The 26,574-nt window shown below is 42.6% G+C and overlaps 1 protein-coding gene across 1 annotated transcript in view; it reads right to left on the minus strand.

The window, feature by feature from the left end:
* Positions 1-26,370, minus strand: part of cdin1 (CDAN1 interacting nuclease 1) — a 54,971-nt gene extending 28,601 nt beyond the window's left edge. The window contains exons 1-9 of the mRNA XM_070980101.1: positions 26,313-26,370; positions 25,930-26,057; positions 15,807-15,852; positions 14,705-14,769; positions 13,767-13,827; positions 10,622-10,694; positions 3,237-3,316; positions 2,813-2,862; positions 1,227-1,294 (exon numbers count right to left, since the gene is read on the minus strand). Coding sequence (XP_070836202.1) covers positions 1,227-1,294; positions 2,813-2,862; positions 3,237-3,316; positions 10,622-10,694; positions 13,767-13,827; positions 14,705-14,769; positions 15,807-15,852; positions 25,930-26,057; positions 26,313-26,315 — 574 coding nt within the window. The 5' untranslated portion in view covers positions 26,316-26,370. The remainder of the gene's footprint in view (positions 1-1,226; positions 1,295-2,812; positions 2,863-3,236; positions 3,317-10,621; positions 10,695-13,766; positions 13,828-14,704; positions 14,770-15,806; positions 15,853-25,929; positions 26,058-26,312) is intronic.
* Positions 26,371-26,574: the final 204 nt, after the last annotated feature.

Genomic DNA, 26,574 nt, shown 5'->3' on the forward strand with positions numbered 1-26,574 from the left:
TGACCCCTGCCTGCACAGGCCGCAGCCATTGTCCTTGACTTCTGGTGCGCTTCGGCCATTATCCCTACAACACCTGATTTCTCCATTAAATCTCAGGCTGACCAGGTCATTCAGTTCCAAGGGCCTGCCTCTTTGTCTCCAGCCAAGCTCAACTAATGGGGCATGGAAGGGAATTGAGGAGAGATGGCGGGTGGCGGTGTCAGTGGTGAGGAGGTAGCATCAGCCACGGGGGGAGAAAGAGAGCGGAGTGAGGTCAGTGAGGCTGCCAGAGGCCTGTGGTACAGAGGGGCATCCTGGGTGTGGTAATGTGGGTGTAGATGTGTATGCGGTAGGATGGAAGCCTCTATTCATACCTACCAGGCTGTTGACATTGTCATGTGGCTCTGATCGCCTTTTTACATCACCTTTGATTAAAATTAATGGGCCATCCCTGCTGCTGGGTAGCTTATTTCCAATCCATTTATCAGATGGGGTGAGGCTGCCTCAGTGGCCCTCGTGCCGCCCGAACTCTGACAGTTTTAGAACGGTCCTCTGTGCAGCTCTGAGGAAAGGTCAGCACTGCAGGTCCAAATAAATGATACGGTCTTAATGGCAGAGGGAATGACTTTTACCCTTCATCACTCATCTGACCTAGGGGATGGTGATGGGATGGGGGTGATGGTAGGGTTCAAAATTCTGTTTCACAATTTCACACCCGGAGACTCTACCTTGATTTAATATTGTTGGAACAAGTCGATGGTGTTAGGAAAGGGGAAGATATTAAGGAAATATTCTTTCATTGCAAAACATAACTAGTTAAAGATCAGAAACTACAACCACAGAGTATGAGGAGTTTCTTTTTGCTAAACACGAACCCACCAAAAAGTCTTTCCAGTCACAGAGCGGTGCTAACATAATATCTGTGCAAACAGAAACTGGCCTTGTTGATTCATTTTCGGAAAAAAAAAGAAAAAAGAAAACTGAACAGCAACCCGAGTGGACCAAACATTACATCTAATGAAACATTAAAACGGACCTTTGAAGCTTTTATTCTTGAAATATTCATACAGCTGCTGCATAAACAGCCGAGGATATTTGATAACAGCCCCTTGTTGTTAGCAAATCAATAGGAGATAACATCCACTGCATCACTCATGACCAGGTCTTCCTTTCCTCCACAAAAAGGCTACACCGCCATGACCGGACTGGGTTTAGAAATGTGATGACAAGGTCAAGAGATGGCTTACCTAGAAAGGAAAGGTTTCTCTCCTTCAGTTTGTCACGGAGCAGCACCTCATGCTCCTGGCCAATAGCGCTGAGGAGGAAGAGTCAAGGATGCCAACATACAGCAGCAGCAGCAGTATTTTACACGTCTACTGAAACAGCTAAAATGCAATAATGTATAATTAAATAAAACTGTCAAAAATAATGAGAGCACAAATCACAGCAGCCGGGCATGCAGGCATTTCACCTGTAAAATTAGTCAGTACGGAAACCACGAATCTAACTATTTTGCAGTAGTAACAACATGAGCGCGCAGACGTGAGGTGAGGTAAGCTCAAACGTGCATGTTAGCCATCAGTTAAAGTTAAGGATCTGCTCCTCTCCACTATTGGCTTACTATGCAAAGCAGAGGCCACTTCTCTTTCCCGGCGAGGCGAGAGCACCACCCGAGTTTTCAGTTCAACCTTAATCTGCTTTCACAACAAATCTCAAAAATGCATTACCTAAATGAGGAAGACGAAACAAATGCCAATTTGGCAAAATGCACAGAGCGCCCGGACGAGCTGCTCCGCTCATTCCTCTAAAATCCTTGAAGAAAAATGCTTTTAGAATAAATGTCATTTTGCATCAGGATGCAAGCCTCTTGAAGGAATCCTGCATTACAGAGGCCATATGTCATATATGCCAAACTTGCTTTTTGCAAGAGAGAAAGGTTCTTATAACATTACACTTCAACAAACACTAATCACTCAAAACAGATTCTAATTAATTAATACATAGCTCTCAGTAGTGGGCGGCTATCATGAGCTCTGGTGGAGTAACTAACTCTAAGTTGACACTGACAAGAGGACAGCCAAAGAAAGGTTGTGGAAGAGGGGCAGGACGGGACAGGGTTGACTGGCTGCGAACAGAACCACCCAACCCCACCACACACACGAAAGCGTGGACAGACACAAAAACATTGAGACCTTCACATGTATGCTCATTCAAATAAGTGCCCTCCCCCAGGAAATAGTTGCTCTGCTCCCCAGCTGCTTGCCCCTAAACAGCCCAGACTCCAATCCAAACACCAGAAACACAAGGAGTACAAGTGAATCATGAATAAATACAATAAAACGAACGCACAATTGAACTTGAATGTTCAAGTTGGACTGACGTGCCCAGAACTCTCCATGGTGCTGAACCTCATGAGGGTTATCAGCACTAAATGAAAGCCAATTAAAAAGGACTTAAAAATGTTGCAGGTAAGAATAATTAATATTTTCTGTAAGTAACATAAAATAACACATCATCTGGGTGAAATAAAATACCAAACACAAGCACACATTAACCACCATGAAGCCTATGACTGATTTTTTTCTCGTATCATAGAACATTGGGTCTGATCCACTGTGTGCACATGGAGATGCATTCAGATCAGCCGATCCTCTCCTCCTCCTCTTCCCTCCATCACCTTCCAGCCCCTGTATCGGTGGTAGTGGGGTGGCAGGCAGGATGAAACACTTCCTCTGTGAAGCAGAACTTTTATGTCAGGTGAAGCCAGACACATCTCATCCCCTTCAATAGCTCCTCGTCAATTCCAGGCTTAAAATTTTATGGGATAGGATACTGTTTGATGCAGTCTACCAGCGGTCCATAACAGCAGTCATTTATTGTGCACTGAAAAGAGGGGGAAGAAATATTATGGCGTGCGAAAAAGGGTGGGTGGGTGGAAGGGAGGTGAGGGAAGGAAGCCCATACAGTGCCGGGAAAGGAGAAAACACAGGAGATGCTGGCAGATTGGCAGGCATGACCGCCGGCTCTCACGTGACCTCATCAGCAAACATGAGCGGCTGATGCCGTCTGTCAGCCAGGTGGTACAATATCACTTAAAAACTCACTGTACATAAGCAGGAGATGTGTTACAGGGAAGAAAGATAAAGCAACAAAATTTATGACAGCACATGAAACTGAACTGAAATAATTAAAACTCCAAAGAATTTCAACAATTTCCCATAATACTCCAGTTCTGATTGAAAATTGAAAACACTTACCTGGTAGATGTTATTGGCTAAAATTTGGTCTGGAATTAACGATGGCTCCTTAAGCATGCCGTTGAGGACTGTTTTAGAGGCTGAGAATGAGGCAGAAAGGCAGGAGAGGGAGAGAAACAAATACAAAAAAAAAAAAAAAAAAAAATCACATTAATATGCAAAATTGCATCAAGAGCTGCAGCTTGTCAAACGTATAAACGCAAAAAATATATATTGTCATTGCTGCACTGAATTGAGAGCAAATAGTGAAAATACACAGACAAAGACAGGCTTGACAAACTGTAATTCACCCTGCTACTGTTAGTGCAGTATTTCTACACTAGTCCATTAGATGGCTGCTTGGTGTCTATGCAGACTTTCTATAGATAAATGTTTCAGTCCAGAGCACAGGAGCCCCATGTAGTTTATCTATGTTATGAACGCCGACTATTCTGCATCTCTCATCCCCATTCTTGCTCTACTAACATTATAAATCAGAAAGGAAAGCCTGCTGGATTGATTCGCTGGTACTGCAACAGCAAAAAATTCCTTAAATCATTTCTTAAAAAGATTTGGATTAAATGGATTGTATCATTGTGTGACGAAATGGTTGAGGCACACCATTTTAGTGATACATGGTCCTGACAGACTTGCAACATTACAGACAATACAAGGAATGTTTCTATTCACATTTCAGGCATGGATGGTGCCTGTACCAGAGACTCCCAGGCTCATCTAGAAAACTGTGCAAAGTATAGAACTGTTAAAAACCAGAAAGCTTACTTGAAGATTTATTAAAAAAACAAAAAAAAAACCAAACGGATAAAAAGGGAGATTTAAAAACCCCCAAATGAAAAAGGATCAATTGAAAAGGAGTTTTTCAAAAGCTGACTGAATTTTTAAGGGCGTGTAAATGAATTTCATTAATAGAAAGGCATTTAGAGGAACGTTTTAAAACCCTTCTTCTCTGTCCTGTCTTCCCCTTTGCGCTTCTTTCGTAGGCATGACTCTTGAGAAAGCTATCACAGAGGACAAACAGTGCTGTGATCCCTCATCTACCTTATGATGAAATAAAGAGGCAGGAGTGTGGAGAAGAACAAAGCCCATTCAGCACTCCCTCCTCTCGGTTTCTTCTTCTTTGTCTCCATCTTTTCTCTGCCACCTCTTTTTTTTTTTTTTTTTTGCTACCTCCTCTCCATTTCAGCCTCCCCCAGCCACGGTACTCCCCCAGCCCACCCCATAACCCCACACTCCCTCTTAGAGCTGCAAGGCACAGGGCTGTGCTTTATTTCTTTGCTCATTTTTCTCAGAGATTGGTACCTTCACACGCAGATCCATACCATGCTCCTGTGCAGCGCGGGCGGCGGTGAAGAAAGAGGGTTATATTTTCCCCTTGAGTTAGGACACCTCATGACAAATGATAATGGATAATCAATAAAGCGGGAAATATGAGGCAGCAAACTTTATGAAGCCAGGAGACGTATTACTCCCCAACAACACTGGTTTCCCTTAACAAAGTCACTACTCGACTGTGCCTAATAATCTGAAGGAAAATCAAAGGACCCGCAACCACATCAGCAATATTGGCAACTTATTCCACTTTAATGGCATTTTGATTGATTTTTTCCCTCTTCCTAATGGTCGTTTTATAGATTTGACGCTGCTTCTGCAAAACAGTAGTGTGTAATAAACCTCCCTGAAGGCAAACGGTAGCCATTAAAGCTCTTGTCTTACTAGCACTCATAATTGGAGGTTGACCACCACCACATTTTGGTCTCTCACATAACACACACAAACACACACTTCCAGGACTAGGCTTCTCCCTCTTTCTCTCCTTGTTCACCCAGACCTTTGATATTTTTGGTAGATGGCCACAGTAAGTGATAGGATCCCTTTCTCTGCTTCTTTTTTGAGCGATGGGGTTAAAAATAGCCATAAAGAGGTGACCTTGGCGCTGACATTGTGGAATTTCAGCCAAGCACTGACCTGATGAAAATGGAAGGCCAGGCCGATAATAAATCAGGATGCTTTTAAAATGAGTTTACCCTAATGCTCATTCATCACGGGCTGTAATGCCATTTGCAGGCCCAGGATTCGCTGCTGTGCACAAACACAGCAGTAAATAACAACAGAGCCCTTGCATCCCTCGCATCGTTGCAGCCTCCAACATCAGCATACATTTATTAAAGACGCCCCCGCCTCGCACGGCAGCACTCCTCTATGACACCCTGAGCTCCTCTCTGCCACACAAACGCACACGCCGTGCTCTTTAAACACACACATTCATGGCACACACACACATAAAACACATGCAGGAAAATAAAAAGCATAATCTGAAGAACACCAGACGCAGGGAACAAAGCCCTGCAGCACGACTTTGCACCTTGTAAACATTCACCAAATTTACTGTAATTGTCCCATGTTGGTATAAATTCTGACTAAGGCACCATATCACACCTTCAACATCTGAACAGAGAAGAGGAGAATAATAGATGTGAAACGTTACGCCTCCGTTGGGATTTGCTAAAGAAAACAACCAGTGTAAACAAATCACAAGGCTTTTTTCATATGCAACCCCAAAACAAGATAAACTATATAAGGCAAGGTAACAGCGACATAACCTTGGCTTGATTTCTCACTGCTTACTTGTGTCATTTGTAACTCCTCTTCCCTTCTCCACCAGGGCGAAAAAGTCATTATCTCAAACACAAAAAAATGTCGAGAAACCTCATTAGATAGCAACATTTGTTGAGGGAGGACCGTAATAAACAGTAACGGATGACGATTGTTATTGCCCCTGACACTGATGAGCTCCTCTGCAAGTTTGTTTATTAATTAAAAAACCCACTTTTTTCCATGGGTGGGGGGTGGAGGGTGGGGTTGCTTACACATTTCCTCTATATGCCCACACCCCCCCACGCTCCCCATGCACAAGCCATTGAGCTGTGGAGGGACACTCGTTCATCAAACTTCATGGAGCAAGGGAGAGACAGGTCCTGATAATGTGCGCCGCTAAAGCTGATTTTCCATGATGAATCTCGGAGCATATAAATTGGCTAATATCTGAAAACATTTACAGATACTAGAGGAATTGACTACTTGTGGGACATGATGGATGAGGCTCTGCGACGCTGGCCGACAGCCCTGCAAATCTCTGCGGCTGCCTAAAGCCCTCATTTGATTTTCCAATTTACTCCTTTTAAATTTATCCTCCCGTATTGAAAAAAAAAAAAAAAAAAACAGAAGATGGGAGAGAATGAGAGAGAGAGAGAGAGAGTAAGAGAGAGAGTGTGTGTTTTTTTTTTTTTAACTATCTGTGGTGGTGTGTAGGTGCTGGTTGATGATATGAAGTGGTATCTCCTGTGCAGGAGGAGCCCAGTCCCTGAAGAGGTTACTGGGGCAGAACTGATCTGCTTCCACCTGATTCTCCCTGATAGCAGTGAGATGAGACTCTACATTTCTGTGTGTGTGTGGGTGTGCACACGGCTATGTGTGTATAGCAGTGTAGTAATAGTAGGTCTGGGGAGGCTCTGCTATGGAGAGAGGCTTCCTAGGTCAGGCCATTAGACTGTGGCAGAGGCTGACTGGAGCTCCTCTGCTGAAAAGGAGTAATTAGTATACTTGTCAAGTGAAGTGCCACGCTGCTGCTTACCTCCCTTGCACCCACCCCTTGCATGCATACACACACACGCATAGAAACTGCCTTTGCCTCCTTACTCCCTCCCTTCTTGCTAATGAAGTGCCCTTGCTCTCATTATTTGGAAAAAAAAAGGCTGCATATACACACCAGCTCCAACCACAGAAGAGAGGTGAGGGAGAGAAAAGAGGAGCACTTGAAGACAAGAGAGGAGGAACCATAACAATCACAGTGGAAGTTGGGATTTTACTGGATGGGACATAATACAATATTCAGTTATCAACACGTCTGATCTGCAAAACACTGAAGCTATTATGAATTCTGTCAAGGAACCAAAGGATCATAGTAGACGCCAACATTCTCACAGTGTTAACATCAAACGCGGGACATTTATAACCTTGCGTACAAGGCTTCTGTAAAGGAATGTGACAATAAATCTTAAAGCCGGTCGAATCACATAGTTACAAAACATGGAGCAGCAATCTAATCTGGAGCTGGGCCTTGGGAAAATGGAAAAGGTCAAATAGCTAGCAAAATTGCCTCCTCAAAAAAGTATGTCTAAATCTAGAGGCACATCAACTCCTGTCAAAGCAGGAATAGAGAGAAAGATGAAGAGATAGCACGAGGGGGACGAGAGGAGCTGGAGCTCCCCCAATGTGCCTTCTAGTGACTTGAAAGAGGAACAGTAGTATCCACCGACAGAGAGCTGGAATGTCAACATGGCTGTTTACCATGTAATTCTATCATTTACAGAACATATAAGTGGCCTGAGACGCATAGCATGTACACATGATGGAGGTTTAATTCAGTTTATGCTGTCTGTCCCTGCCAACGTAAACATTTTAAACTATTTTAAAATATTATTTTTGTTGCAGCGGACAAACAGAAATCACATCATTATCTCAGTTAGAGACTTCATTGCATTTTAGTGACATCAGCTCAGTTTTCAGTGGTCAATTTAAAGTGATTTGCTTTTATAATCAGTGAAACACTTAACACGTGCTTGTCCCAGTCAGTCAAATATGATGATTTTTATTACTTTTCTCTGATTGTATGTACAAATCACTTTATAATAAAAGTTTATTTTAGTCTTTTATAATTCCCATATGCAAACTTAAGAAAAAAAAGACAGTGGTAATAGAAGATAAACACTAAATAACAGCAAAAAGACAGGAAAATAACCAATTTGATGACATCATTATCTGGATAGACTGAAGTGTTATGTTTTTAATTCTTCTCCAATTCATCAATTTCATACACTACCTTATTTGTGCCTTTTAAACTTAATTTTCACATTCATGAGCCCTGCCTGGGACATTTTTAGGACATTAGTCGATAACCAACAACACTGAAAGGAATTCAGTCGTATACAGTGAAGCTGTCTCAGCTGGTTTAAAATGCTGTATTTTTCCTAAAAATCATCAAAAGCTCAGCTTCTGGTGACCTTAAAATAGTGGATATAAAGAGTGTAAAAGTGCACATGACCTTTCCTCCCCTACTGCCCGGTGTGTTTTCATGAGACAAGGGGCATTATGGATGTTGATATCATATTCAATATGTGATAAAACTGATTTGAATGTATTGATTTATTTACGAGCGCCACCAGATAGTCTTTCATTCTGCTTGACTGACGCTCTCTCCAATACTTTTGCTGCGAGGAGAGGGGGAGGCAGCTCGTTGGTGGCGTCCTCATGTTGAGGTGTGTTGGTGGTGGTGTGTGTGGCTATTGGGAAGGAAGGAGGGAGGGAGGGGATGGAGAGGAGGTGGAGGCGTGGGAGGGGGGGCAACAACAAGCGAGCAAAACAAAACAAGGAAGGGACAGAAAACAATTTAAAACTCTGTATTGATCCAGCACTAGTGATTGTACATATATTCCACAGTCCCAAAGGCCCCATTCCTGTGTCTCTTAAATGCAAAGGGAAAGAGAAGGGGAATAAAAAAACGATGCTAGGCAGAGCAAGCCACTCACCCAGTTGGGGGTAATGTCCCTTATATAGAAGTCTATTGATCTTTGCGGTGCGCCTGCCTGCCCTCCCTCTGGAGTCCGACAAAAACACACAAATACACACACATGCACAGTGGAGCGCGGTCCGGTGCTGGAGGGGGGCATGACGGATACGCCTGACAATAGCACTGAACCAACCTGTTAGCTAATTGCCAGCAAAGACAATTATCCTTGCATTGTTTCATAATGGCAGCACATTACTGGACTCTAATATACACACAGGGAGATTGGACGATTTGACCGCCCAGTCCATGTGGGCAGCAATTCATTTGCAAAGCCATGCGGGCCACTGCAGAGGAGCTCTGACACAACAGAAGTCACCCTCAAAGCAACTGACTTTACAGCTGGCCACAATGGAAAGGTGCAGAATAATGACATCCTTTGAAAATGTGTCATGCTCATGGAGCAGGTAACAGTCAAACTGCTTTACCAGATAAAACACCAGATATTAATCTGATCTAAATCATAGAGTTTTGTCACAGCACGCCGGCTTAGTTAGGCTGACTTGGATCTATGATCGTCCTGCAAAAGCCATCAAGCTTCTGTGAAATCGCTTTCTACGAGAGGAACCGCGACACTCCTCGCTAGCCTGCAAACGCTGAGATACGCAATGGTTATAACAATGTTTTGAAATGACACAACGCTCATCCAGGAAGTTTCATCTGTTGCAAGTCTATTCTGAGCAATAATAAAGCGTGTTTTCACTGTATGGAGATGGAGGGATGCAGTGTGCTATTATCTGAGACGGAGCGCTTCTCCTGGATGAATGCTCTGTTCTACAAGCTGCTCAGACTAGTATTTTGACAGGCGGTGGATAAGGGTAGGTCCAAAGCAATCACATCTTTGACTTTGACAAATGGCTGTGCTGTGGCGAAGTTGAAAATAACACACATCCACTTTAATCTCTTTCTTGATTAAATTGGAAGCACGTCTTTTTGACATCATGCGATTCACTCTCAAAGCACTGACTACTGCACAGACACACACACACACCCCCCTCAGGATAAGGCATATTGAAATAATATGGGGCCATATGTGCATGTGACATTGGGAGTTCCCAAATGAGAAAAAAAAGAGAGGGAGAAAGGTTTTTTTTCTTTATGAATTAACAAATGTCACATGTGAAAACGTGCAACTGCAACTTATGCCAGTATTTGTGCCAAAAGATGATGTAAGAAAGATCTGGAGAGGAAGAAAAAAAAGACACTAACCAGAATGCGCATGGATAATTATTCGCACAATTTCTGGACAATCTCTTTAGCACATTCAACAAAAATGTTTGCGTCTGGAATTTTCTCCCGCGGATTGTCCGTCAGCGTTACCTAGGAATGGTTTGCTTTTTCTGCCACACTTTGCTTGAACTCACTTTCCTCGCAGGACCCCAGCAGGGACGGAGAAAGAGAAGGGGAAGACAGAAGAAGAGAAGGCAGGAGGTAGATGGATGCATTGGGGGATGAAAGAGGGTGAGGATAGAAATCAAGGGCGTTATAAATAACACTGATGAGGTGAGCCAGCATTGATCCACACCGCAGTTGAGAGGTGGGTGGTCCGCCCAGTGTTTAATTGCCAGTCATGTGCCCTGGGATGCAGCTACTACGAAATGTGGTCTGTCTCTCATTAGGCTTGGGCAGGCTGAAAATACAGCAGCTCGAGCTGGAAGTGGGACTCAAACACAAAGAGATTCACAAGACAAAGTGCTACAATGAAGACTGATGGGGGGAATGATAGAAAGGACAGAGTGGGGATTGGAAAAGTGTTACTCACGCATTCCACCCTCCAGGCCCTGAAGGAACCTGTCCAGGATGATACGAGCCATCAGTGCAGGAGACAGATCCACCTTTACGTAGATTGGACAACAAAAAAAAAGAGAATTTGCCTTAATAAAAAACAGGCTATGGCGTCAATGGCGAGTTAATGCTTCTTCAAAACATAGTTATAGTGGAATTCCTCTCTGGAGAATAACTCCATTTACAAACCGTCAGACTAAATCCCACATATCCAGCTGGAAGTGAGAAAATATTTCAAAGCCTTAGAATTATAGCACTGAAATTGCACTGCAAGTCGACAGTGCCTTCTGCTGATGTCACATAGATAATAACGACTGTAATGGCTCTAAATGATATTATTGCATTTCCAAACCTTGACCTAACTTTCGACAATCCCCGTGCAAATTGGTCTTTGAAAGCCTTGCTTTGCAATAACCTTTCCCACAGGAACAAGGGCTCGCCTATTACGCAGCCAGGCTACCCAGCCGAATTGCCTTCGCCTCAGTCAAACGGACAACCGTAGTCTCTCATCTCGTATGAAAAAGCAGCACACGCTATGCCCAGGCTAGAGACGATGGAAAGCTTTAATCATAGGATGATCACCAAGTCAAAACTGCAGAAACCAACAGGACACACCGGAGGGACTGTGGGAATGCAGTCCTTAATAGGAAGAATTGAACCTATGGCTGCAGCACCCTTTGAACACAGAGACACCTTGAGAGGTGTGCAGTGTATCTGGTTTGAGGGCAGGGAGATCCCCTGACAGGTAAGGGGGCACTAATGACTGATACTGAAGGTGTCTATCTGAACACATTCTTATCAGCGCGATGCCTTCCACATAGAAATAATATCACCATGAAAGTGTTCGAATGGTATGCAGTGAAAATCCAGATATTCTCAAGGCCAGCAGACTGTTATTCAGTTCTGAAGCTTTAAAGGCAAACCAGGCGTACGGGGCAATTTCATTTCAAACATTTTGCATTTGACCTCTGTTTAATCAATGCATACGCTGCAAATAAGAGCACACATTAAGTCATTCACTCCTAACTTTCACAGCCTCCTCAGTATGGAGGGAATTAAAATATTGCTTGAAGACTGCCGTGCTTAGCCAGCTTGTTAGGAAACACAACGTTCTTGCAGCCAAAGATCATTTTTTCTCTTGTTAGCATAATTGGGTACCAAAAGTGAATTTGCCCTCAGCCTATAGTGAGAATGGTGGGTTTCATCTTTCCTCTGATGCTTCCTGGTAATGCTGGGAGCAGAGAGGCTGCTTTCTAAACAATGTCTTTTTACCCGCAGTATTTGTTAACATCTCCATAATACTGCACTAAGAAGGCAGCTTGTAAAAAAGGCCGAACGTGTCTATAATAATTAAGGGGTGAACACAGAGTTTATATCTTCATTAAGACCTCTGATAACGTTTCAGACTTAGCATCTGTGGCTTGCAGCTATAGCTGTCTTTCCTCTCCCTAACCCTTCTCATTTCTTCACTCCTTATTCTCCCCTCTCAGTGCTTTCCTCTTTGTGCTTGCTGGCCTGCTCTCCATTCACACCTTTGGATAACGAGAGTGCATCAGATTCCTGGTAACCTGCATCAGGGCTGACACATGAAAAATGGCGACATTACCACCGCTGGCCCAGCCTGAATAAGGACCAGCTGATTAGTTCAGGTACTTGCGTCTCCCTAATTTTCATATTAATCATGAGTCCATCTCCATTCTCTCGTCAGATCGCAGCACTTCATGTGTTTAACATGTGACTAAGATTCACATAGCCTTGAACTCCTGCAGAAAACAATTATTGTTCAGTAAAAGTCACTAGTAAAAAGCTAGTGGCATTCACATACAGTACAGCATAACTGCACCTGCTCTAAACCCTATATGTTTAAGTAACCTTTACATAAAGCTCCACATAAAGCGTGTAAAAAAACAGCAAATGTCGAGTTTAGACCTCTCATTCATGAAGACTTCTGGGGGCAAAAAAAGAAATCCATGAATAGTTTTCATCATTGTTAATCATTTCCCTCCGTTGGAGATATATTGTCTCATAAAGGGATGAAACTACATCAATTAGCGGTCTGGGAGACCATGAGTGCTTGGTTTAAATGTTAAGTAGCATATTAAAATGACAGTTAAATGGTTCATAGACAGTTATCTCTGAGCTGGATTTAATCCTTTGGAGAAAAAAAATCATGTGTCAATTAAATGGAGAATGAATAATGGCAGTTAGCTTTGAGGTGCCACTGATGCATGTGAACTACTCTAGATTAAGAAGCCCTCAAATTTCGTCGCCTGCTGCAAGCACCAATAAAAATTTAAATGTGCATTTAAATATTTTAAAAAGGTTATGCAGCCTACTCTAATAATCCAAATAAGAGGAAACTGCAAGACAAACAATGTATTCAAATGACAAATAACGAAATGTGGAAAACACTCCAGCATCTGACGGAAAGGACATGAGAATCTAAAATGTGTTATTCTATCATAATTCAGCCACAACAGCTGCTTTTGCTGCATTTTGTCCACTGAGTAGGAACTGTCTGCACCACCCTAATGGAAATCATAATTTACTGACTCGGAGCAATATGTAAGAAACACTAGTGGCCACTGAGTAGATTAATCCTTTACTAATGTGAAATGCAGAAACTTGGCCATGTGAATAATTTAAGTGCTTGCAGCATGCGGCTATTTCACATCTAACATACAAACATGCATCACCTGACTAACTTGGATTTAAGTTTGCATATAATCATATGGGTGAATACCATTTGCTACATCAACCGGAGGACAAATCCTGCGCTGACCTCCTCACATAAACAAGTGATGAAGTGATGAAGAGGAGAGTTAAGCAGTGACCCTGCCCTCACCTGTCCGCAGTTTGCGGCGACTCTGCCTGAAGTGCAATTTGGAAAATTACATAGTACAACACAAAAAGTATTTTCACATCTGCTGAATAGAGGCGAGAGCTAATTAAATAATTGATAATGGAGCGGTCCATTTTGCCAATTTTGATAATGACTAACAGACAAGGGAGAAAAACTTCTACCTATCCATTTATGGAAAAAAAGAAGGCATCGGCTGAGGAGTTTGTTTTTCTTTTCGAGGACAAGAAAAAAAGCAAGAAACTAAAGGTTATGCCATTACCTCAATGGCCAACTCCAGCAGGACAGGAGCAGTGGGATGTGCCTTGGCTTCACTCAGATACCTTCATTATAACAAAGAAGAACAACAGCAGTGAAAAAAAAACAAAAAAAAAACATGGCCCACAAAGGCAGACAGAAGGGTAGAGGGGACACGACTGGGCTAGCCAAGACATGCTAATGTCCCTGATGACTTTGCCCTAGGTGGCATATGGCAGGCTCAGTGCGGTTAAAACAGCACTGCTTGAAGGGCTTCAAATTTCCTTGAAGCCAGACAAGCATATGATGGTTAGTTAACCCCTGCCGCCCAAAAAGCCTTTTTTCCCTCGCCAGCTAAAACTGCAGCTCCCCTCAGATGTTACCCAGATCATCTCTGAGGTTTGTTGTTGTAAGTGGATTAGAAGTGCATTATCCAGCCTTGTTTTCCCCAGAACAATGGCCTAATAAGCTAGATAAAGGCTAATTGCAATATGCAAAGAGGCTTCCCCCCCTACAGCCTGTTTTTCTTTTTTTCTTTTTTTAAATTTCTCCTTATTCATTGAATTACAGATAATCATCCCATCATAAGCCCGTGTAAGCCAAATGTCCAATGGCTGGTTATTTATTTGTTTTTCTGCTTCCAATTTGACATGGAGAACAGAGCGTTAGCTTAGCAGGTGCAAGTGGAGGTCTGGAATGAATCCTGAGGGTGGTGATTTGTTTGGAGGAGATTATATCTGTCATGGTGGCCCACCTACTCTCAGACTGAGGAAGGGACTTTGGCAAGTCCCTTCCTCAGTCTGAGAACAGGGAAGACAAAGAGAGCACACAAGAGTGGGAGACAGATTTAAAAAAATAAATAAATAAGAAAAACAGTGATAGAGATGAGAGGAAGATAAACAGAGAGTGCTGGACAGAAGAGAGAGGAGCAATAAAGTAACATAGTGCCAAGTAATACAGCACCTTTGGTAGTGGCTTTCAATAACATCTGGTGCATGGTGTTTGGAGATTGTTCTTTTGGTTCGTTTCTGTCACAAAGAGAACACAGGCATCATAAATAATACAGCAGCAATAATAGTATTAATATTAATATGAATAATAGCAAAAGTAATAATGATAGTAATAATAATAATAATATTAGCATACCATACAGTTTTTTTAACAAGGCAAAAGCTTTCCATTTCACAGTCTACCTTAACAAAATGCAGACGTTTTCAGCTTCGGTTCCTCTTTCATGCTCTATTCTACACCAACAAGCACTAGATATCTTGAGTCAGAGTTATTTAATTTCAATAAGTTTGCTGGGGGTCAAAGTGTGCCAAGGCAACCTTGTTCAAATACCCTATCCCCTCCTGCACCCCCCTCACTCAAACCTTGTATTCATTTCCCCTTTTTCATTCAAACAATGACCTTATTCCACATTCCACATGCTGACATTTCCATGCAATTCAATTGCCATCTTTGCCGAGAAGGAGGACGACAGGGGATAAAAGAGGAAGAGCATTGGTTAAAAACAACTTATTTAAAAACTACTACACACACAAAAAAAAATGTAATTCCACCGAGACAGGCACTGTGACTGACACCTGTCAGGGGGATGATAAATGACTCCATTTTCTGCCTGTGCTGCCTTCTGCCACTGGCGGCAGCGGCCATTTATCATCATCCGCTGTCAGCCGTGGAAAGCAGCAGTGACAGTGCGAGTCAGCAAACATTTAGCACACGCAGCCGCACTACACGGGGAAATTATTATTGTCAGAATAATAATGGTTTAGCATAATTTATTACAGGTCCACCAAATAAGCAGGGGCTAGGTGTTATTAGACAGATGGATGGGAAGGCTTGGCAGACATCCACTGAGGCTCAGGCAGGCAAGGGCCCTCAACGAGAACATGAGGAGGAGGAGGGGGAGGAGGTGAGGGGGGGTGAAATAAACGGGGGTATGTGTGGGGGGGTATCCTCCAAACCAATCAGAGAGCTGGCAGTTCAATTACAAAGAAATAAAGGGACATTCATCATTCAATTAGGCACCTGTCAGGGCTCACAAAAGAAGAAAACTTCTAACCTGGTACTCCAGGGAGAAGATGCTCAGAAGAGTGGACTGCGAGTGACTGGAACAAATAAAAGAAGGACAAAGTTAATTACCAGAGTGCATTGCACAGAGACAAAGGGAGAGGGGGAGCTTCAAAGCTGGGGCCAGCTGCCCTGTAATCTAAAAGAACATGAAAACAAGTGTGGCAAAGTTGTTCCAGATGAACACCTCTGACAAAGGATTCCTGCCACGATGGCGTGGGGGTGGGAGAAAAGGGGGAGGTTGTGTGTGGTATGAGAGATGAGAAAAATATAGCCTGCTTTTCTTTTTTCTTTCGCTCATTCATACATACCATCGTCTCCCGTCCCCTTTTCTCTGCAGTGAGAGTGCTGAAAGCTAAATTGCTCTTAATTGAAGTGCAGTGTCTGCTGTTGTAAAACTACACAAAAGGCAAGAACGCTCACTCACAGCCAAACTAAACAATGGACACTGGAGAGAAATTAATGGCATTCATGCAAATAACTGATAGGATTCAAGTCCAATCGCCAATCAAGAGAAGCACGGCATGCACAGTTAAGCTCCTTGGTTTGGTAGGTGTTTCTTAGCAAAGGCAGGACCACTGTCAGTGTGTGTGTTTGTACGTAGCAATGCACAGATAGGAGAAAGTTTTCCTGCTTCACTGTCAGTGCTGGCATATGCGCCGTTCTGGAGCCCTCCCACTGCAACTGATGGGCTTTGAAAATGGAAACTTTCACTGCAGGAAGCTGGGAGTCCCAGGAGTCGGTCAATTCCATGGGTTGCCATAAGTTACATTCATCTCCAGCTCCAGTCAATGTCAAACACCTGGCAGAGAGGCAAACCTGGAAAACAGGCAGCTCCAACAGGGACTCACAGCCCCTTCAATACGCCTCCCCAGCCCCCACAGCATCCTCTGAGTTGAAGATATTTAAAGCGGTGACAGATATTATTCTAATTGGATGATGCATACCTCCAACCTGCATATCAACAACAAAAAAACCCCCACACAAATGCAGCAGAAGCATGTACACACAGACATACACATACAAACCGCTCTCCAGCGGCTTTGTGTCTACATATACCACTCTCAGTACACTCGATTGTTAAATTTAATGGACTTTTCGTTACAAGTCACCTGAGAGTGGTATGTAAATACCAACGAGAAGCCGAAGCTTGCAATCTGCATTGAAATATTGAGTCCACATAGGCCTTCGACATCAATCACTATAAACCATGAAATAACCATGTGACATGTAAACAAAGCCAAAGGAATCTCGAACATTGATTTCCGTCTGGAGTCTCAGGCTGTGACCATATCTTAAGAAAAGTATTTCAACCACTGGAATAGTTCAGCAGTTTATAATGACTTACCCCACCAAAGACGTCATCTTGGGTTCTCCAGATGCCAGTTTCAAACAGTTTTACAGCTCTGGTGAACGGCTAATTCTCAACTATTCAAACTCTCTGGGGCTCGACGCATTGCACAGATGAGTCTCGTCAACCACAAAGTTACAAATGTTTGAAAAAAAGGAGAGGACGGAAACTCTACGAAAAAACACTGCCACCTCAGTATTAATTTACAATGATGCTTGGGGACGGAGGGGCAACTGCAATTAAGTGGGCCATTAAATGGTCAACTGTCAACATGTGGACGCTTAAGTGAGGCAAAAAATTTCTTCCACACTTCAACCTTGCACCTGAGCATTCAACAACATTACAGCCTTATTGTTGGCATGGGACCATCACGATCCCCCTGTTGGAACAGACATCTGTTAGGTTTTAAATGGATTACTCTCTATAATGAACATGATTACTGCTTAATTGCTAAATCTATACCCTGTTAACTTTAAAGGGACATAACTGCTCTAAATATCTGGGAAAACATATCTGTTTCAAAAACACTAAGAGCTTTGGGGACTTTTTTCTTTTTCACCTGAATCAGTTTTTAAACTGGACAAAAGCATCAAAAGCGCTGAAAATAATTGCAGCACCAAAACACTGTAAGACTTGAAAAAAGCTAAAAATAATGATAGCAATGTAAAGAGATGAGGGCAGATATCTGGATCCAAACCAAGAGTTGTCTGCGTTTTATAGAGTCTGTCAAGTTTTACACTGCGCTCATATTGCATTATGCCCTTTTTCCATTTAACAGACATTAATAGTAAGTTATTGCGAGGTTTACATTAATGTATATCCAACATGTACTCTCCTGGGCACTGTATGCTCACTTCATGCTAAAATATGGAGCCAAGTGCAGTCTCACAATGGGGATCGGATCTGTCCTGCTGCACAGTAGCGTTACATTTTCACTGTAATACATCCACCCCTCCACCCCACCTCATAATACCAGCATTTGAGGGACTGTGTCCTATCTCAGTGGTTCTAAAAAAGAAGTAAACTGATACAAGAAATATATTCCAAAACCACATTCATTTTTCTTTGTCATTTTTGGCTTTTAACAAGGCGAATGTGCAGTATTGTATTTGGATTTCTGCACATGATGAACACGGCAGAAGGATTATGATATATAACATAAAGTAACAGTTTTTTATATTGATTGAACTTATTTAAATGTTCGATTAGTTTGATTTCGTCTCAGGATTAATCCTAAAACAACCCTCTGGTGATAGCAGGCAGCTGAGCAAACCTGAATTCTAACTGTATCTGAGCACAGATGATTTTTCAGTGCATCTGTCAATATGTCCTGCTTCCTTAGCCTACTTGATTGTATTTTCTGAATTACAGAAAGGTTTGAAAGTTTGGTTATAAAAATGTATTAAAGCAAATGTTGAACGTTATCAAACGTGCATGTTTGATAATTCATTTAAAAAAAAGAGTGTGTGGAACTGCAGCACATCCGTACACTGACCTTTATGAAAGACGACAAAAAACAAAAAAATCCCTCCCTCTTGGATATAATTTGGAACATGGGGAAACAGACGGTTGGGAGACAGAAGAGTGGTTTGGGAATCATTCACTCTCAACCTAATTACCCTTCCTTACAACATAAGACAGAGCATTAATATGCACTGGCACCCAAAATAGTAAAGCAGCAGATTAAATTAAAAACAATTAGGGACTTTCACTTCGTCATTGAGCTGGTATGCCTGTCTGGTCAGTGCTTTAGGCTCTATTAAGCTAAGCTATCCACTGGTTATGAATCTGACAAATTCGTGTTTGAGTGTTCAATTGCTTTATCTCCTTGTGCGTTCACAGCGCATCAGCGTCTTAAGCATACAGCAGAAAAACAGCAGCGAAACGCAGAGAAATTCCCATCAACCTAATTAATAGGAGATGCGGGGAATTCGAGCTATCAATTATATTCAGAATCTTCCTATTTACAAATAATTAATTATAAACAATAGCTATAATTTAGGTAATGAAAGCCACCTGGCTAATGGCATTGGTATCATATGCTGTGACAGTACTGAGCATTTGGTGGATCTGCATGCAGAGAGTGTTGCATGGTGCGACTCTTCAGGGCATGGATCTGGCTAATTGAGGCATAGCACATATTTTTACTAATGGCAGTGAAGAAAAGGGAATGACATGGATGAAATGATTCACTCATAAAGTGCATGGAAATACTGCTTAGCTTTAACACTGTTTTCTATTGTTATTCATACATCTATCCTATAATTACTAGCTAATACTTTCCTAGGATAGTTAGGATCTATATCTTGTCTAAGGAAGCGAAAGTGCTGACAGTAATGTATTAAGCATTTACTTTCCTATAGATCAATATTTTATAAAGTGGAAAAAAACAGTTGAATGTGGGTTAAACACTCTGGATATGCAAATGCTGCTAATTACACATGCTGATAGGCAAAATGCTAACATCTGTTTCTGAGCTAAGCCTACCGTCAGCAGCAGCCAAACAAATGTGTAGGAAAAAAATCTTTACACGTTAATGTATAAATGTGATATATTTTGACAAGAGATAGAAACAAACACAAATCTCGGTGCGTCATGCAGCGTCAAACAAATACTTGCACAAGGAGCACACGTGTTTACAGTTCAAATTTGTTTTACTTTTTTTTTTTCTCCTGCAAAACAGCTGTAAAGTCTTCTTCCCATTACAATCAATGCAACAACAGTCACGTATCTTACTTACTGTAGTTGTACAAATGTATCACTCAGTTTCTAGTTTTTTTAATTCTTTTATTTGTATGTAAAATATGACAAATCAACAGTTTTGCTACATTTTTCAAGCTTTTTCCCCCCATAACTAAAGAAAGCTTTGCCAAAAGCCTGACTCAGAGCACATTCCACTACATTTACTGATAGTGACCCCCCACTGTCTCTCTGCAGAAGGCCGTACAAAAGTACAAGCCTGCGGGGGACTGTGCACAGAAATGGCTTTAGCAGAAGCACAACAGGGCATCTCACTGCCTACTATTGTCCTAATAGATGAAAAATATGACCCCTACACAGCCCACTTCACTTTATTACAACCTTTAAAATTTCTGTCTGCTGAGGTGCCCTGAGATGTCAAAACTGTTATATAACGGTGGCAAAAAGAGCGAGAAAGATCCCACAATCACCACCTAATTGTGATTCCTCTTGAAAGATAGGGATCTTCATGACTCTGCCTGTGACAAAGCATGTTATAACTATTACGGCGCGTTGCCATTGTTGTAGTGTAATTATTGTCATTGCTGCTTCTGCAAACGCTCATGGAAATTGAAAATGAGGCCCATGTTATCTGTCAAATGGCGAGCGTCCACTGCTCTGGCAAAGAAACACATTACGCTGACCAATTGCCTACTCCCCCAAGCGTGGCTGGGGAACTTGTACCATTCTGGGCAATTTGTTTCATTCTTCTTTTGCAATTGATCCAAGTATGCAAAGAAAACCTGGGGCAAGAGACTCTACCATAGCTGGGCAGCCGAACTGTGGTACTCTATGCTGTTATGGCTTCGGGGTTTGACGGACAACACTGGTGCTACCGCCCAGCGCAAGGCACAAGACGCTGGTCTTGCAACAGCCTTTATTGCGGTGCAGATACTTATACTAACATCTTCTTCTGTCTAATCCAATAACCACACTTTTTATCCTGACCCTTATAATTGCTATACCTTACTTAAGCAACAGGCTGCTTACCTCAGTGTTTTTAGCCCAATGAGCCGAAAAGCCTTGACAATGTATAGAGCGTGCTTGGACAACGTCCCTTAGATATCAAGAGGAAGTAGTCATTCCTGTGCTTCCTAATCAAGTAATTGATTGCATCTATTATTCATGAACTCCTTAGCCTGACATGAAGTTGTAAACTCAGCACAGCTTCTCTTCTTTCTACGTCTCTCTTCTCTGCTTACACTTCATTCATCCCTTCACCCTTCCACTGCTCATCTAACCACATAGAGCTGTGGAATTATTTTGCCAGCCTCTCAACCTTTAAGGGTTGTACCCCAAAGCCCCAACTGCCAGTTTGTGTTTTGTTCAATATGGGCAGCCAGAAGTGTGAGGCCGTGCACTGAAGGCCGTCGGGGCTGCCCCCACAGGCTCTGCACTAGATCAGTCTCTGGGTAATGTCACTGCCACTTCCAGGCGACAACATAGCGGTAGAATTCTACCTCCTCAAGAGCTACAACAGAGCAACTCAGCTGACTCCACAGGGACAATAGTGGAAATCACAGTTAAATGTAGAAACACTCCAACTGAGACATATGGCCTGGGCAATGCTTACATATACATTTTATATATTTAAAACTTATAAAGAAATAACCTTAAATAGTTTCCTAAAACTATGACCTAAACTCCAAAATATAAGATGACATAAGGGAATAAAAACAGATTTTCAGAAATACATTGATTTTACTTCAGTTGACAGTAATTCCCAATCTCTCACAACTTTTGCTGAGTTTTAGAGTTATAAAGTTAAAAGGTGTAATACGTACTTAAAAAATACAAACCAATAACTTCTGCTGACTGTAGCTGCTGTTAGTTAGCTCAGTTAGCCATGCAGCTAGTGGTCCAGCTGACTCAGACCTGGACTGGGAGTTTAGAGAACCGGGAGAGTGTTGGTGTTTACACCACTACCACAGGAGCTTTCGAACACTTAGAGGAGGAGGCTTTCAGTCCTGGGACAGGGAGGACAGCCTCTGAGACCAACGGAGGCCAGTGTGACAACAGGGAATACAGTAGCAAGGTGATTTACAGCAGCTCCAACCAAGACTCTGACATCGGGGACCATGAAGACACAGTGGCTTCAGGTGGGGACAAGAGAGGCGTGAAGTGGGAGAGGAGCGAGTGCGAGGTCGGGCATCAATCAGCCCGGCATCGTTATCGTCAACAGCCACCTCCAGAGGATTAATCGATATTATCGGACTATTGCCTCTTGAGGTCCAAAGTGATATTACGAGACAGGGCTAGCTGGTTAGCATGCTAACTTCAGTAGATATCGCTGTAACACAGTGCATATAATATATGCACTATGTTGATGCCAAGACTGTTATTTCCTCACAATCTGTTCATAGTTTTAGTTAATTTTTGAATGTTTTAAAATCAAATTCTTACAAATTGCACCTTTAAACTAAACATATAAAGAGCTTGCAAGTTTAATGCATCACGCCTGTTACCAAACCCTTAACCAGCATGTAAAAAAAAAGGGGATAAACACTACAGCCACAATAAATAATCAATGAGCCAGTCCCTGAGCTTCGTCCTGAGCCTAGATATTACCATCAAAAACAAAGTGTCTGCTGCCAAGAAATCACCATATCAATGGCACATGCCACAACAACCCTGTCCTGCGCTTTCCCTCCAAAGATCATGCTAGATAAACCCCAAATAACAGAGAAATTAACAAATGCTTGACATTTGCTCAACATCCATTATTCTGACACTTCTTCAGAATTTCAAAAGGCTGAACGCATGCTTAATCAACATTCATATTCCCAGAGCGAGCCCCAGCACCATATTGCAGCCCGCCTCAGTGCTGATGAAAACGGCACATTAGGGCCCGATTCGAAAAACGTTCAGGGACTCCTCACCAGGGAGCTTTGTGTGTGTGTGTTTGTGTGTGTGTGTGTGTGTGTGTGTGTGTGTGTGTGTGTGTGAGTAAAATAGACAGAGAGAGGCAGTGGTTGTGTTTAGAGGGGAGGGATGCTTCACACTTCACTTTTTAAGCATTTTCCAAAACAGAGGCATCTGCCCCTTTCTGCACACCCTCCTACTTTTGTGACCGTGAAAGCCATATGAGGAGTGAGCTGAATGGCATTTTAAAGAGGGGGGTAATCATTACATCCAAATTCATTCATAATATGGCACAGAAGGACACAGAGGACTCTCACATTCCCTCCCACTTTTTCTCGCCCGTCTTACACAGACTCTCTCTGGGGACAATGGGTGGAAGGACTGGGGTCCCCTCTAGACCCAAGGGAAGCCAGGCAAAGCCTCAGAGAGCAGCCCATCATTTCCAATTCTAATACGTGGCAAGAGAAGGACGTGATGGGACTGATGTCACATTTCCCCCCCACACCGGCCTGCAACGTGCCCTCCCACCCCCCTCAGTGGCTCGCCGCGGTCCAGATACAAGGCAGGACACCACGGCTGGCTAAGGGGACGGCAAGGAAGAGAGGGCAGGAATGGGGGTTGATATTTGCATGTCCCTCCATTGTGAGTGGGGGTAAAAAGTGACAGCACCATGTCCAATTCTTTTCCCCCCAGAGCAGCTCGGGCCCGGCAAGAGAGGCCAGGCTGACAGATGACTCCCAACATCTGTGTTATGCAGCCGTTACAGATGAGGGACTCCACATCGCAATCTCTCTCTTTCTGTCTGTCTATGGGACACTCCCTCTCTCCTCCCACTACCCACACTCAAACTACAACAGAAAGAATGACAGACCTTCCGTGGAAATTACCTTGAAATGGCTTATAGCAATCATTTTGTTCAAACTTTAAATTTTCCTCCCTTTAAGTCCCCAATCAAAAGCAATGATAATGAAATGGTTTTGAACTCAATACAGCATTCAGAGAATTGAGGACAAAGGATATTCCTATACATCTGCATCATTGGAACTCAGATCTAAGGTTCTTATTCCAAAAAAGACAGCGAAACAGCTAAAACTGATATTAATTAGAATCTTATTTTCTGATATCAATTGATATTAAGATGTGGAAAATGCAGTTGCATGTAAAATAATACAAATGATGTTCAGCACAGTGATGTAATATGTTCCACTGTTCTGCGCTGCAGAATCTTTGCACATATAATCACACATATAATATAATAACAATCATAACAAATAATAATCAGTATAAAAAAATATTTTAAGTCCTTTCTGTATTACTTTTTAATTACAATTTGCTCAGAAACATTAATTAAGTCAGAGCAATTTCTAAAATGATAACACTGTACCATGATATCACCACAGCATGATTTCACTTTAAGTCAATAACAGATAATTAATTGCAACCAATTACCATCAGCATGCATTCCCTGGTGAACATTTCCAAACAGTGACTGGACAAAGTTTGCACAATAATACCAGAAACAGTATTATATGATAAAATTGTCACTTAAAAAAAAACAACAAGCGTGTCCTCTGCAATAAAAACATGGCACATGCCCCTGAAAAATACCACAGTGTCCGCCATGACCCTGGTAGAGAACACAAGAATCTACAGTTCACTTAACATTGCTTGCATCATTTGGAAATCACTCACGATGTGAAATGATTTGATATCCAGATACCTGCCTTTTCTATCTCTCTCACTATTATAACCCAACCGATCTTTTGCCCACCCCCTGAGCGCTGGCTTGTCCACAACAAACCGCTAACCCCCCCTCCAACACCTCCCCTGCCAGCGCCAGCCTGGCCAATATTTACGCAGTGGCAGGGCTCCCACACAGTCCGAGGGGACAGGAGGGGTGTGGGGCGGGGGTGGCTGACTGCCGTGCCTGAGCGCATGCTAAGAGATGATGGATGGCCTAGTCGATATGTTATGTCTTAAGAGCCTGATTTCCTGCCAGTCCAATCACTAACCCTCCAGAGCCCAGCTCAGCTGATTGGACAACCAGAATAATTTCGCAGGCTGTGAAAACACTGCTGCCGTGCCTGTCTGTCAGGCCCTGTGACGAGACTCAGGGATTTTAAAGAGCAAGGGCCTCCCCAAGATTGGTTATGGTGAACGAAATAATAACAATAACCAGCAAGACTAAACAAAAGAGCAAGCACCTCCGGGAGAGAGAGATCGTGCAGAATTATTGGAATGAAAACCGTCCAATGTTTTCCTTTAATTATTACACCCACCAGTGCCTCGTTTTGAAAAAACTGGCATTTGGAGTGTTTGTTAAAGACAGTTTGGATTAGGAAACCAAACGGGGAAAGGAAACTGAAAATAAACATGAGTAGGACCTCCTGGTGTTGGTGCCTAAACATACAGGATATTGGATGAACTTTATATGCATGACATATTCTGTAAAATGCTGACAGCGAAGAACAAAGGCAAGCTCAAGCTCCCCTGTGCCCCCTTTGGGGACCTGATACCTTCTTCTAGATTGGTGATTAGGGCACAATGGAAGTAGGAAGCTCCAAATACATACGACTTTGTAAGTGACCTCGACGGGATCAGCCGTAGTGTCCTGGTGGCCTTGGGGGATTACACATGTTACGTTCAATAAAGTGAGGGCCCTCAGTGTCAAGGAGAAAGGCAAACACAACCATTAACCTCTCGCTTCGATTTCTGGATGTGGAGGCGCTGCATGGCAAAACATTGGCTGAAGCTGTGGTGGGAGCCTATACAGAAAGCTGCATGGAATTAATTAGTGATCATAAGAAGTGAATTAAATGATGTTACAAACAATAATATCAGACAAAAAAAAATAAAAATAGACACAGGGATACATGAGCCTGCTATAGGGAGTTGATGGACAGACAGATGATAACATCATCACTGAATTTACCTTAATTAGCTCTCATGTAAATAAATGATTATCTAAGCACATTTAGTTTTGTGCATTTCAGACATTAATCATTTATTGATAATGTCCAAAATATGGTAAAACATGTTTATGCACAGCAGAATAGCGTTCACCCACTGTCATACATAAACGCTCACACCTACAGCTATACACAATACATTAGCACATGTAAGGAAGCTAACATGATATAGAGTCCCGTGTGGAACCACTTACTTTGGAAATCTTTCCTTCAACATCTTCATGCACTGGCGTGTGGGTCTCAGATGTTCGGTCCATCTCACTATCTCCTTATATTCAGCTCGGGAGAGTCTCATCTTTCTTTCATTAGTTACTGTATGTATCTGTGCAAGCAGAGAGTGAGAGTTTGATTAACGGATGCTGCGGTGGCAATCTGATCTGACAGCTGTCAAAAACATCTGTACTTGTATTGCTAACCAAACTTAGCTTAATGTTACGGCTAACGCGACAAACTAAACGCGTATCATAAAATAAAAGAGTTTGTCTTTTCTTCGAAGGACTGCTGAATGACTATAGGATGCAACACATTGTCAGACATAACTCTAGGACAATAAATAGCATGTTAAAGGGTTGTTTACCATTGATGCCTGCTGCCTGTGGATAGTTCCCGGTAGCGGCTTCCCGCTAGGAAGTTGAAGAGGTGACTTTTGTGTGAGCAGCGCGTTGATTGGTCAATTCATCCATAGGGCTGAGTATATCAGCATGTGGTTGGTTACTTGGCAGCATGAGGGCGGTGTCCAGTTAAGACATGCTGCTCACGCGCTGCTTCTCCTAAGCGTCACGGGATTCTCGTCGAATGCAAATACAAATACGAATGCGATACAAAGGCAGGTACCTCAA

This window comes from Chaetodon trifascialis, chromosome 14 (genome assembly GCF_039877785.1).
Source record: "Chaetodon trifascialis isolate fChaTrf1 chromosome 14, fChaTrf1.hap1, whole genome shotgun sequence".
Lineage (NCBI taxonomy): Eukaryota > Metazoa > Chordata > Actinopteri > Chaetodontiformes > Chaetodontidae > Chaetodon > Chaetodon trifascialis.